The sequence below is a fragment of the Marmota flaviventris genome, chromosome 10 (genome assembly GCF_047511675.1).
Source record: "Marmota flaviventris isolate mMarFla1 chromosome 10, mMarFla1.hap1, whole genome shotgun sequence".
NCBI classification, from domain to species: Eukaryota; Metazoa; Chordata; class Mammalia; order Rodentia; family Sciuridae; genus Marmota; species Marmota flaviventris.
The window spans coordinates 100473411-100488729 of NC_092507.1; the positions used below are offsets into that span (position 1 = coordinate 100473411).

The following is a 15319-nucleotide window of genomic DNA, read 5'->3' on the forward strand; positions in this document are numbered from 1 at the left end:
TTTATTAAGTCATGAGTTTGGATGTAATTTTCCTTTCTAACAATTTTAGTTTGCTCTGTTAACAGATCTCTAGTAGAGATTATGGTGAGTGTGAATGGGAGAAAATGGAATTTCTGTTACAGTTCTTTTGACTTGAATATACTTGTCTGTAAAGAACACTTACAGTAAATTACTTTGTGAAAGCCATTAATTATATATAAAAATATTCTTAAATGTTGGGATGATTTATTCAAAAGTAATAAAGAGTTAGATGGAGTTATGTGCTTTAATTTTTTTTCTTCTCAGTTTGCCCTGATAGTCTCTTTAATAAAATTAAGACATCTTGTCCCCCCAAGTCAATAAGAAGATGTAAAGAAATAAATATTTCCTTCATTCCACATGAATCTCAGGTACTTTCTCTTTTTTTTTAAGTTCATAATGGATTATAAATTTGATTTTATGAGCTTAATAATAAAGCGTATTCTAAAGATTTTTTTTTATTATTTGTGAATTTTGTGCCTAATCCATAAATAAGGACTCCCCTTGATAAAGGGAAAAAAACATGAGCAAAAATTGGAATATGACATTAATAATGAACAAAGGAGACTTAAGTTTCATATCTGCCACAAAGTCAAATTACAGCCTTCCTGGATTATGAAATCAAGAGATTTCTAAGCATAAATTTTTGTTAGATAAGACCAGAAAAACATTTGTAGCCATTGTGGTATTCAAACAAATGCTGCTGCTTTTTTGGGGGGTGGGTACTGGGGATTGAACCCAAGGACCTTTACCACTGAGCCACAGCCCTTTTTTAATTTTTTTATTTTGAGACAGGGTTTCTCTGAGTAGCTTAGGGACTCGGCCTCCCCATTTGCTGGAATTATAGGCATGTGCCACCACACCTGGCAAAATCAAATGTTCTCTAATAAATTTTTAATTTATACAATAAAGGTTTTCTATTCATTTTGCCTTTGGAATAGTTAATGAACTTTTGATTAATAATAGTAATGGTGAGCTGAGTGTGTTGGTATACATCTATAATCACATCTACTCAGGAGGCTGAGGCAGGAGGATCACAAGTTTGAGGCTAGTCTGGGCAACTCAGTGAAGCTGTATCTCAAAATAAAAAGGACAGGTGATGTAGCTCAGTGGTAGCGCCCTTTTCTAGCATGTGTGAGGTCCTGAGTTCAATCCCCAATACTGCAAAATAAATAAATAAATAGAATAATAGTAAAGATGATAATAATAATAAATTTTGTATAATACTGTGTGTCCAGTACTTTCTTGGATGCTTTAATAAATTTAATCATTTAATTCTTACAGTAGTTTTATGAAACTATTTTAAAGATCAGAGATCAAAGAGGATAATTTATTTAAACAAGTCACACAGCTAATGAATTATTCAGGTTTGTTGTGCTCTGTTCTTTGTGTTTGGATTCTAGCATTTTACAGAATTGAAATTGTTAGTTCAATTTTATTTGGAGCTGAGAGGTTCATTATTGAGGTATAGAAAGGATCCTAGATAAGGGATTTCTCTTTGAAGCAATTGCTTTTTTCAACAAAGATCATGATCCAAATTGAAAACTGTTCAGATATCTGCTTAGCATTAAACTGTTTTTGAGAAGTTAGCTTTATGCTTACTTCTTTAATATGACATGTAAATTTTAGTATAGAATAAAAATAGGTTTCCTAAAATCATGTGGGATATAAGCAGTAGCATAAGCATTATAAATGTTTCCAGAACATCTTGTTTCACAGCAGATAAATATAGTTTTAGCCCCACAATTCATTAAAAATTCTGCAATTGCTATATTTGAAGGAGGGATTTATGTAGATATCTGACTAATTTGATAGTTTATGGCAATAACCTATCTGCATGTATACAGAGAAATCTCATGAGATGTTTTTACTCAACCAGTATTTGTGAAATGTTATGATTTTATAAAGTCTTTTTAATTTACTTCCTTGATAAAAATCTTAAGAGAATTTGCTTAATAAGTTTAACTATTTTGGAGAAATGACAGAATATATGGGATTTTTGTTTGTTTGAAATAAAGATATAAACGAAATATTGCTAAGTGCTTTGCACTATAAGCAGAGACCTCTGTGAGCATTTATCAATATCATGTTCAGTGGACATAATTTGCTAGATTCAAAGCAGTCTGCTATGAAATGATAAGCAAAATATGTGACTTACCCTCATTTGAATACTACAAAAGAGATACAAATTATTATGTAGCTTCAAAAAACTATCAATTATGATTATGTTCAACTGCATACAACAGAAAATCTAAACAACAAGAAAATGTGTTAGTTTAAACAACAAGAGAATGTAGTTTTTGCTAATACTAAAGAAAGTGGGAAATAAGCTATATAAAGCTTATATGCTGACTATACAGAATTGTCAGGAACCTGGTCTCGTAGGCATGGCCCTCATGATCCAAGATGACTATAGAATTATTTTTTTTTAAAGATAGAGAGAGAATTTTTAATATTTATTTTTCAGTGGCCACAACATCTTTATTTTACTTTTATGTGGTGCTGAGGATCGAACCCAGCACCCTGCACATGCCAGGCGAGCGAATTACCGCTTGAGCCACATCCCCAGCCCGACTATAGAATTATTATATTCTCATTTGAGGAAGCAGGATGAAAGGGAGAATGAAGGAAGAGTTTTCATTTATATTTAATTAGCCAAAGTTTAATCACATATCTAAGTTCATGGAAATGTAGTCTTGCCTGAACATATATTGCTGTTCCTCCTAATGAATTGGAGTATAGTTACTGAAAGGGAGAATATGTTTGTGGGGGAGGAATCTCACAGTTTGCCACAGAAAGAGAGATTGGGAAAACATCTGAAGAATGGATAGCATTTCATAAAGTAGTAATGAAAAGGTAACATTCTCTAAGATGGGAATCTGAATGCAAAGATATGGAAGCAGAAAATTGTAGGGGAGCAGCAACAATACGGATTATGAGGAGCAAGAGTATGAAGGCTCTCTCTAGTTAGGTTGGGACTATATAATAGGAGGCTCCCACCAAGTTTAATGACAAAAAATGTTGGGGGACTGGTCCTAAAGTTTTTAAGGAGAAGTAGAATCCTAGAAGTCAGACAAGATCAGGTATGTTTAGGGTGAGATGGCCATAGACAAGAGGCCCAGAAGTCAAAAGATTATTGAGGAGCAGTTGATAATGTCAGATATGATAGTGCCTCAAAGAAGTAAAATTGAACATGTAACACATTTAGAAGTTAAACCAAGGAGGTCCATATAATTTAATGAGTCAAGGGATCAAAGAAAGATCTCTTTCCCCTTCAGAAGGTTTAAGGTAAGTAATGCTCTCACATATACATTAAGGCAAGTAGATGGAAAGCACTCAAGAAAATGGGAGAGGGCTAAAAGATATCTAGATAGAAAGTCAACTAGCTGAAGAGTAGAGAAAGGCAGGGGATCTATAATTAAGAAACTAGTTGTGAGTCATAAAGATAAAGAAATATGGTAGTGGTCTAAAGGAACTTTTAATGATGATGCTAGAAAGTGGAAAGGAAGAAGAGAGTGAGGGATAAAGAAGAAATGTGAGTATAGAATGAAAACCAGCCCCTAAATCCTTTTTGATGCACTGAAATATTAAATGGCTTGATTTAAACAGTATAAGATCCTCCTCTGCAATCTCAGTGCGTTATAGCAAAGATTTATTTCTCATTCATGTTATTGTCCATTGTAGTTTGCCTGGACTTCTGCATTTTCTACATTCTGGGACTAAAACTGAAGGGATGCTCTGGGACATAGCAGAGGGCAAAGAGGAAATATTGGAACCACACAGTGGGGTTCTGTTGTTGTTGTTGTCATGGGTTTTGTTTTAAGGTTTTAATTATTTGTTTTGCAGTGCTGGGGATCAGACCTAGGGCCTTACACATGTCAGGCAGGTGCTCTGTCATTGAGCTATATCCCCAACCCCACACAATATTTCTTAAAGCTTTTTGTCTCTATATTCACATTCCAATGATTATAGCCAAACCTGCCATCAGTGGGTAAGAAATAGGGAGAAGCCTTCTAAGGCAGGGCAATAAATACTTTTGAACAAATAATATTTACTGCAGTGGGATAATATACTATGAGAAAGTTACAGTTCAAGTGTAGGGTGCTTGTTGATAAATTAATACAGCAATATAACCTTTGGGCAGCACAAAAAGAAGTGGATTGGCCATAGCTGAATCTCAGTCCATGTTCATTCAGTCTGCTGCTGCTGTTGGTCATGGTTATGTTCAGAGAAATGAATGGTTTCCAGAAGGAAATGAATGATGTGGAAGGAAATGCAAGGTAGATTATTCATAATACATTATTTAATTTATACTATTTATTACTTTCCTGCTCTTACACCTGGTATCTTATTATTATTTATTAATCCCACCGTGTAGTTTAATGGGGAATTCTCAGTACTGATAGGGAGCTGCTGCCTTTGTATCTTCAAATAGTATAATAATAACAAGCCTCCAATCCATTTTTTTTCTATATCAGTAAATGCTTTAGTTAGTCAAATGGATGAATGTATCTGTAAGGATTCATTGCATTATGGTAAGACTTGTTTCTGGCACAGTGGCATGTCGTTTTGGAAAATATTTATCTTGAAGACATGAAGAGTCTAAAGAACTGAAGACATATGTCAACTGTGGGAAATTTCTAGGTTTTTCTCTAATGGGCTAAGATTTTAAATCTTTGATATGTAGGCAAATTTTGGCTTTGTTGTATTTCTTTCTACCAGGTATTAGATTTTTATTTTAGTTTGACTACCTCAGATTCCTTCATCTGTTGCACAGGTAGTGAAAAGCAAACTGTACAATCTCTTTATGAAACAAGAATTGAAGGAGAGAGGTAGTCTAAGCAGGAAAGGAGAGTGAGAAAAGAAATAAAGGATGAAATCAAGATGACAGAATGATTTGATTGAGGTAAAGACACAGTTGTTTCAGGAAATAGCATGGTTAGTGCAAGTATTTTTTTCTTTAATGTCTCAAATCACAATTGCGTTTCTCTTTTTTTCTTCTTTTGTATTTTTCTTGATACATTTTAAAAGTCAAGTCTCTAGATTGACAGTATAACTTTTTTTGGCTTAACTTAGGTGTATACTCTTGATGTACCAGATGCATTCTATTACTGTTATAGTCCAGACCCTGGCAATGCCAATGGAAAAGATGCCATTATGGAAGCAATGGCTGAGCAGATAGTTACAGTATGTGCCACTTTGGATGAAAATCCTGGAGTAAGATATAAAAGGTAAGACATAATGGTGTTTGTACATTTTATGCTTCTCTTTGCTGTCCAATGTAGAGGCAAGGGATATCTCTTGTGACTTTTTTTTTTATTATTTTGCAAAATGTATTTTTCTTATATATTTACCATGCTCTGCATATAGGAAATCTAAAATTTAAGGCTTAAATTTCAAATTACCTATTTAGTAATAACCTCTGCTACTGAATTTTAAAGCTTAAACGTGGTACTATTTATAGACATGGTTTTTCATTGGTTTAAGGAATACTTGAGGAAATGTCTTTATTTCATATAGGGAATAGACTTACATTTTTTATGTCTTATCATTTTTACTCTTTTGGAAATTTTTTTTTTAAGAGAAGGCCTAAGTTTCATGCTATATAACTTTATTTTCTTCTTTATGAAAATGAGTTTACTGTAAAATGTTGTAATTATATGTATATGGCTTGATAGTTCATCCAAAATGATTGTACCCATTTAACCCCCTACCAAGATAAAACATACAACATTAATAGCATCATAGAAGCCCTTCTCATGACCCCTCCCAGTCACTCATCCCTGTTCTTCCTAGAGATAACCTCTATCCAACTGCTAACATATAGTTTAGTGTTTCCTGATTTAGAACTCATATAAATGGAATCATGATTTGTTTTTTTAGCTCTTCACTCAACATTGTTTTCTAACTCATCCATGTTGCTGAGTGTCACCAGACAGCTTGGGTTTTATTTCTGTATTTGTTGTTGTTTGTACTGAGGATTGAACCTACAGGTACTTAACCATTGAGCCACATCCCCAGCCCTTTTTATTTTTTATTTTGAGACAGGGTCTTGCTAAATTTCTCACAACCTAAGTTGTTTAGGTTGGCTTTGAATTTATAATCCTCCTGCCTCAGCCTCCCAAGCTGCTGGGATTACAGGCATATACCACTGCACATGGCATAAATCACTTTTTATACAGGCTGCTTTGCTTATTTAATAAGTATAAAACCTAAAGTTTCAGTCGAATGCAGTGATGCATGCTTGTAATCCCAGCAACTCAAAAAGCTTAGAGAGGAGGATGGTATGTTAAAGGCCAGCCTGAGCAACTTAGCAAGACCTTGTCTTGAAAAATAAACAAGACTGGGGAGGTAGCTCAGTGGTAGAGCAGCTGTGGGTTTAATCCTCAGTGCCAAAAATAAAGTAAAATAAATAAAATAAAAAATGAGCTTGATTGGGGGCTGGGGTTGTGGCTCAGCGGTAGAGCACTTGCCTAGCATATGCGAGGTGCAGGTTTGATCCTCAGTACCACATAAAAATAAATAAATAAAGGTATTGTATCCAACTACAACTAAAAAAAATATTTAAAAAATAAAATATTGGGGGGCACATGGGAGGATTAGATGAACTCTAGATGGGGCAAAGGGGAAACAGGGAAAGAGAAGGGGGTATGGGGGTAGAAAAGACAGTGGAATGAAACGGACATCATTACCCTGAGTACATGTATGAAGACATGAATGGTGTGACTCTACTTTGTGTACAACCAGAGATATGAAAAATTCGGCTCTATATGTGTAATATGAATTGTCTCAAATGCATTCTGCTGCCATGTATAACAAATTAAAATTTTTTAAAGTTGTAAAAAGAAGAAAAAATGCTTATCTTAAATAGTTCTTTTTAAAATTTAATTTCCTATTTGATATTAGGATGATAATATAGATTTATAATTGTATTTTATAAATTTGTATTTTACTTCATGTTATAATTTTGGAGTTTTATATTGGAAATGGATTAAGTATTTAGTTTCATTAATTTGTGATATAAATGTGAACATTGTGACTTACTATTATAATTCAATAACTATCTTCAAAAATAAAATAAAAAGAGCTTGGGGTGCTGGAGTTGTAGCTCTGTGATAGAGCGCTTGCCTAGCATGTGTGAGACACTGGGTTTGATTCTTAGCACCTCATATAAATAAACAAAACAAAGGTCCATTGACAACTAAAAAAATATATAAAAAAAAAACTGGGAATGCAGGTCAGAGATAGAGTGCTCTTGTGTTCAATCTTCAGTACCCCAATAAAAAATTAAAAATTGAGAATGAATTATGAAATAAATGTCCATCTTTTTTAGATGTTAATGGACCTTTATTTTATTCATTTATTCATATTTGGTGCTGAGAATCGAACCCAGTGCCTCACACATGCTAGGCATGTGCTATACCACTGAGCCACAAACCCAGTCCCTTAAATGTCCATCTTTAGGGAAATGAATATATAGAATCCAGTGTAATCATATGATGGGATACTAAATGATATAAAATGAACAGATGTTGTATATGTGTCAATAGATGTTGCACATGCGTGCGCACATGCACACACATACACAAATAACAGAAATGACAAAGGATACATCGAAATTTGTGGTAATGATGCCCTTGAGTATTGGGATAGAGACAAGAGAGAGAACTGATCAGGACTTGGGTGGGGGATAAAGGGAACTGCAACTTATATGTAATATTTTTTCCCTGTATATTGAAAAAATCTGAGACACAGATGATAAGATTTGCATTTGTAAATTCTGGATACATTATGTAACATTTGATTTATTATCTGAATTTTCCCATGCTTATAAAATTTTTCATTTTATAAATAGTTTGGTTTCATTTTTAGAATTCAACTTTAAAAAAAATTTTTTTAGTTATAGTCAGACATAATATCTTTATTTATTTTTATGTGGTGCTGAGGATTGAACCCAGTGCTTCATATGTGCTAGGCAAGTGCTCTACCACTGAGCCACAACCCCAGCCCAGAATTCAACTTTTTGATATGTAAAGTATGTCTTGAAAGAAAAATAATTGTTTGAATATTCTTTTCCAATTCTAGTAAGCCTCTAGATAATGCCAGTAAACTTGCACAGCTGGTTGAAAAAAAACTTGAAGACTACTACAAGATTGATGAAAAGAGACTAATAAAGGTAATGTATAAAAGGCAAATAGTGACTATACATAAAATCTGTATTATTTCTTTATAAGCCGAAGCAGCTTGTTCATTCATTTTCTAGTATTGTTTTGGGAATCATTAACATAGACTTCCAATACTGATTAAAGAATCATTAACAGAAAGAGTAGTGCTCAGGGTGGTTTAGAGGGGAAGATATGGGCTTTGAAGTCAGCATTGTGTCCACAGCTTGGCTCTGCCATTTAGTTCATAGTTATATTAATTTGGGCAAATTATGTAACTTCTCTGTACCTAAGTTTTCTTTTCTAGAAAATAAAAGCTAAGAGAATACCTGTTTTTTAAAATATTTTTTAGTTGTAGATGGACACAGTAATTGTATTTATTTATTTTTGTGAGGTGCAGAGGATCGAACCCAGTGCCTCATATGTGCTAGGCAAGTACTCTACCACAGAGCCATAACCCCAGCCTCAGAGAGAATACCTATTTTTTTAAATTAGTGAGAGAATTAAATAAGGTAATACATGTAAATTTCTTAGAATAATGTTTGCCATTGAGTTAATATTTAATAAATATAAAATTTCTGCTGTTATGGGCTATGTGACCTTGAGTTTTTTTTTTTTAAATCTATTAAATGGATGAGATAATAAGTACCTTGCTTGATTGGTATAAGGATTAAGTTAACATGTAAGTATTCAGCACATATGGGAGGTTAATAAATAATAACTATTGTAATAAAGATAACATAATGTAATCAAGGCTAAGGATATAGGTCAGTTGGGAGTCTCCTGCCTATCATGCATGCGGCCCTAGATTTGAGTCCCCAGCATTGAAAAAAAAATGCAATTAAAGATTAAAGTTGGAACCTGGGGAATACCAGCATATAGGTGTGGTTAAAGAATGAAGAGCTTGCGGAAACTGACAGAGGAGGTGCTAGAGAGAGGCCATATTTAATAGCTACAGAAAGAAAGAAAGGAATATATAGAGTACAATGGGAGTATGGATTGGGACTTACTTTATTCTCAACTGGAAGCTTGGAAGGCATTCTAGATGAAGAGGCCCTTGAGGTTCAAGCATGAATACACTAGGCTGGGGCTATAGCTCAGTGGCAGAGCACTCCCCTAGAACAGGTGAGGCACTGGGTTCAATCCTCAGAACCACATACAAACAAATAAGTAAAGTTTAAATTCTTAAAAAAAGGAAAAACAACATCAACAAAACTCTTAGAAAAAAAAATAAGAATGAGTACACCATAATAAAGTAGGAAGTCTGTTGCATGATTTTCTTGCAAGGAACAGGATTCCTTAGGTTGAGGCATAGAGAAAAAGGCAAAATTAACAACTAAACAACTTGCCTGGAATGGAGGATGTAAGTTTAGGTATGGTGTTAGTTGCTTTTATAAGTTTTTGGTTTGGAGGTCCAGTGAAAGCTGTTATTCTGGTTGTTATGAAGATAGAATGACTTCGTATAAACAGTATACTAAAACTTGTTGAATGAAGAGATACACAAACAGTATATTAGTAAATCTGTTTAATCTTTGATAATTTCAGTGAAAAAGTGGCAACATCCACAAAAAACAAATTTGTGCTTTCTATTCTAAGTAATTACATACTCTTCAAATGCTTGATACCTTTTATTCAAGAACCTGATAAATGTTACCTCTTTTTGGAAATCTTTCCTGACTTTTCATGCCAAGCAATACTTCCCCCTACATACTGTCATAAGTCCTAAGCCCTGATATAGCACTTAGATTGTATTTTTTCTGATTGACCTTTCCAAGGACTTGTAGCTCATATATATTGAGAACTTAATAATTGCCAGGCAATGTGCTAAGTGTTTCATGGTATAAATGTATTTGATCTGCACAACAATCTTATAAGGAAGATGTTATGTGATAATATTTTGTTTTATGAAGAGAGAACTGATATATAACAGGCTAAGAAATTTATTCAAGGTCGTACATCAAGAAACTGATCAAGAGCTGGGGCTGTAGCTCAATGGCAGAGCACTTTCCTAGCATATATGAGGCACTGGGTTCGATCCTCGGCACCACATAAAAATAGACAAATAAAGTAAAGGCATTCTGTCCATCAACAACTACAAAAAATAAAAATAAAATAAGAAGAAAAGTGACCAAAGATAAATTCAAACCCAGATCTGATTCCAAATGCTGTGCTCTTAAATATTGTACATTACCATCTCAAAGTTTATTAAGAGTGATTTAGTCATCTTTTTGTCGCTGTGACCAAAATATCTGACAAGAACAACTTAGAGGAGGAAAAGGTTATTTTGGCCCACAGTTTCAGAGGTCTCAGTTTATGGTCATATTGCTTTGGGCCTGAAGTAAGGTGAAGAAAAGCAAAAGGGCATGAAGAAGATAACTTCTCAGCTGGTAGCAGCCAGGAATCAGAGAGAGAGGTAGGGGCCAGGGACTAGATAAATCCCAAAAACTGCACCAGTGACCCTACTTTCTCCAACTAAGTCCCATCTCCCAGTAGTTCATTTAGCTGTCAGTGGATTAATTCATCAAATTTTGGAGCCCCTGGACCATTCATTGCCTAAAAGCCCTATCTCTGAAACTTTCTGCCTTAGGGATCATGTTTTCAACACCTGAGTTTTGGAGGGGACATTCCAGATGATAAGCCATAACAAGGAGTGAATTTAATTTAAGTACATTTATTAAAGTTTAACCTATATGATTTACTTCTGCCTGATATATGTAAATAAATAGAAAATGTTTATCTTATCTTTTTTTTGCTTTGAATAATAAGCCAAAGAATTTACTACTTTTGAAAATGACATAAAAGCAATACTAACAGTGAATTTTCCCAATACTTGTTTGCCATTGAGTGATTAGTGCTGTTTGTGAATTAACAATAAGTCTTTGTGATTTATCATCTTAGCTGGCACCAATGTATTTTAAATATCATAATGATTAAAAGCACAATCATTGGAATAGAACCAACTTGGATTTTAAACTCCATTGTGTGATTTGGACAAATTATTTAACTTTAAGCCTTAATGCCACATTGTCAAGTGGAGATAACAGTATCTGTCTTACAGGGTTGCTACAAGAACCTGAAATATTTTGAATAGTAAATGAAATAATGTATGTATTTCTTACTTAGCAAAATGTCTAATACAAGAGCTTAAATAGTAACAACTCTTCATAATTTACATCAGTTTTAGTGTTTATCAAGTTGAATTCTTAATAGATTTAGTGCAAGCTAAATATTACTTTTTTAAAAGAAATTTTGAAAATATTAAATGTAGTATTTTAATCTAAATATGAATATGTATTTTTTCCATAGTGTACCACTCAGATTTTTCTTGTCTTACTATAACTTCACTCTTTGAGGAAATTAACCATTTGTTTTGTTTTGTTTTATTGTATATTTTTGGTGGGGAGGATCAGAACTTAGGAAAAGTCTGCTTTTATTTTCTAAGTATATTAAAAATATGTTCCCCCCAAAATTAAAATTTCTTAAGATAAATTTATCTTGTTATTCTAGGGTAAAACTCATTCCCAGCTCTTAATAATCGATCGTGGCTTTGATCCTGTGTCCACTGTCCTGCATGAACTGACCTTTCAGGCAATGGCATATGATCTACTACCAATTGAGAATGATACATACAAGCAAGTATAACTTGAAGGGCATATAAAGGGCATATACAAACAGGATAGCATATGAGCATTTAATAATTTATGAAGGATCAGAAATTTGAAAAACTTGTAAACTTTCTTATTCAGAGACTACTTTTATACCTATAATCATAATCTTTAAAAAAACATATTGACTTTGTCAGCTTTTTGAATGTGTTTGCCTCCTTAACTAGTCTACAGCAAAGCTACATTTAAACAGATAGAATTTGGACTTTTTCATTTATGTTAAAAGTAAACATCAGGGCTGGGGATGTGGTTCAAGCGGTAGCGCACTTGCCTGGCATGCGTGCGGCCCGGGTTCGATTCTCAGCACCACATACAAACAAAGATGTTGTGTCCGCCGAAAACTAAAAATAAATAAATAAATAAAATTTTTTTTAAAAAGTAAACATCAGGCTCACTGTTATATTTTTGGAAGCAGAAATGCTATTCAGAATGGTTTGGCAGTGATTATTCTGAATCATACACCCAAAAGTGTCTTGTCAATGAAATGTATTTTAAAAAATTAAGATATTAGAAAACAAAGTAGGATGGCTATTAATAATAGGCACAGTTTTTTACCTACTTACTCTTAAACTTAATTTACTTAACCCTTGATATAGCATATTTACCTTAAAAGTAATATCAGTTAAAAAAGCCAATGAAATATGAATAGCTTTTCTATCATGCAACCATTTCACTTATTCTTGTATATCATTTATGGGTATGTGTATGTATACATTAAATGTGTTTTTTCTAATTGGCATTTTCAGCTAAGATTTACTACTTGAGTATAATAGTAAAAATGAAAATTAGTCTTCTGAAATTTTATGTTTAATTTTGTAGTTTTATTAAAAAGATACAAACAGCTTTCCTCCCAGTACCGAGGGTTGAACCCAGGGCCTTGTGCATGCAAGGCAAGCACTTCACTAAACTACATCCCCAACCCTTTACAGTCTTTGATAATTATAGTATTTAATAATTTTTCTCAAACAAATATTGGTAAAATAATTTTGTATTTTCTATTGTATTTTTAATTTGCATTCTGGTCACTCATATTTCTGAATTTTTCTGTGTGATTTGCGTTAATGTTAGTTAACAGAAAAAGCAATATTTTTCTAATATGAAAGTCATTTTTAGCTGTTTACTTAGAATTTTCTGAAGGAGTATTATTTACCTTGGTTTTTCATTTAAGTCTATAAAACTGTACTCAAGAGATTTAAAAATGAATTAATAAGCTGATGGATAATAAAGAATTTTGACATATGTAAATAATATAGATATAAATTCTAACCTTGCTTTTAAAATATATATCTCTATAGGTTTGCTGGCAAGCACGGCAAGGTTTAGTTTATATTTTTTGTTGTTTTGTTTTTGTTTTTTTAAAGACACATGGCCTTTCCCAGAATTAAAAAAATTCACAGATTAGCATAAACTCCAGGTGCTCTGTCACAATTTGATTGATTGATTGACTGGAATACTGGGTATTGAACCCAGGGGCACTCAACCACTGAGCTATAGCGCCAGTCCTTATTTTTTATTTTAAGACAGGGTCTTACTAAGTTCCTAGACTGGCCTCGAATTTATGATCTTCCTTTCTTAGTCCCCTGCAGACCTGGGTTTACAGGTGTGTGCCATTGCACCAGCTGATCCTGCCCTTTTATTTTGTATTTTTTATTTTTGAGACAGGGTCTTGCTGAGTTGCTGAGGCTGTTCTTGAACTTGATATCCTCCTGCCTCAGCCTCCCTGAGTAGCTGGGATTACAGGTGGGTGCCACTGTTCCCAGCAGTTTTCTTTCTTTCTTCTTCTTTTTTTTTTTTTTTTAAATATAGGACATGATTTATTACTAAAAATAAAAAATATTTTAGTTACCTCTGTGTTGCTAAATCCAGAAGTCAGTTTTCATAGCCTCCTTTCTCAGTATTATAACGTTCTAGTGTTCAGTTTTTGGAACTTATCCCTGTTTATATTCTTTCAGAAGCACACTCATTCCCAAGATTTTTCTGTTCTTGGATCTCAAATTTATGTCTATTCTAAACCTTCCTGAACTTGAGATTTATATATCCAACTGCCTTATTGAATATCTCATACTTGGAATGTCTAATAAATATCTTAAACTTGTATGTCCAAACCTGAGCTTCTGATATTCCACTTCATACTACTTTAACCAGTTTTCCCAATCTTAGTAAATGGTGGGTCCAGTCTTATAGTTACTTAAGCCAAAAATTTCAGTCATCTCTCTCACATTTTAACAGCCAATCAAGTTCAAAAACATTGGATTCATTGGCAAATCTTTATGGCTACATTTTCAAAACGTATCCAGAATTAAAGCTAGTTCTAGTCCATATAATTTTTCCTATTGTTTATTGCGGTGTGCTTCTAAATGGTGTCTATTGCTTCTTTAGCCCATCTTCAGTTTCCCTTCAACACAGTGTTTTAAAAAAAAATCTTGGTAATACCTAGGTCAGTTTGTATGAAATCACTTCTCAAAACTTTTAAATAGCTTCCCATTTTCTTTCTTTCTTTCTTTTTTTTTTTTTTTAGTTGTAGATGGACTCAATCCTTCATTTATTTATTTATTTATTTTTATGTGGTACTAAGGATTGAACCCAGTACCTCATACGTGTGAGGCAAGCACTCTGTCACTGAGCCACAATCCCAGCCCAAGCTTCCCATTTTCCTCATAGTAAAAGCTAGAGCCCTTGCAGTGGTCTTCAAGGCCATCATTTATGCTCTCCCTCCATTATTATTTGACCTTATTGGCTTTTACTTTCCCCCGTGCTCACTTCATTGTAGCTAGATTCACCTCCTTGCTGATCCCCCACCCAAATTTTAACAGAATCAGAATAATCAGTAAATTCTGAATATCCAGATTCTTTTGTTGTTCTTAGTCACCTCTTTAAATTTACTCTTAAGGGATTGTCATTATCTTTGAGTATTGAGGCTTGCTGATAGATTAATCTTTGTAAATCACTTAAAAGTCAAAGGTATTATTTAACATTTCTATATGTCATGTCATGCATACATTGGAAAAAAAAGTAGACAGATGTGTCTTAGGATATATGTGTATTAATGTGCATACATATAAATAAAGATGTGGGCATAAAAAAGGGTATTATTTAAGTACAAAGTGGCATTTTAAATGACAAAAGTGCCCCCTGTCCTAAGTGCTGTCTTGTAATAAAGCACAGCCATTTTATCTTTGGGCATCTATAATTAAGACCACACAGGTGAATGATTTTATAGGTTGGACCTATAATTTTTTTGAGCTACAGAAAGTATTGTATTCACATAGCAGACAACTACAGGTATTGTCTGCCGTCTGAGCTAGGAAAGCTTAATGCAGTCCTTTCTAATTTTGGCTGAGGAAATTGGCAATCCCAAGGACAATGGATTCTTCCCAAGGGTGACTAGAATTAAAAGGGAGAAATTCCATTAGGAGAAGCTGTTTTGAATCTCATTTTGAGTGCTTTATGAACCCCTTGAGTTGCTGGTCACTT

General features: G+C 33.6%; 1 protein-coding gene across 1 annotated transcript in view; it reads left to right on the forward strand.

Annotated features, from left to right (window-relative positions):
* The window catches only part of Stxbp3 (syntaxin binding protein 3), a 68865-nt gene that overhangs the window by 24331 nt on the left and 29215 nt on the right, over positions 1–15319 (forward strand). Inside the window, exons 6-9 of the mRNA XM_027922056.2 lie at positions 286–389; positions 5095–5249; positions 8104–8194; positions 11688–11812. Of these exons, the coding sequence (XP_027777857.1) occupies positions 286–389; positions 5095–5249; positions 8104–8194; positions 11688–11812 (475 nt within the window). The remainder of the gene's footprint in view (positions 1–285; positions 390–5094; positions 5250–8103; positions 8195–11687; positions 11813–15319) is intronic.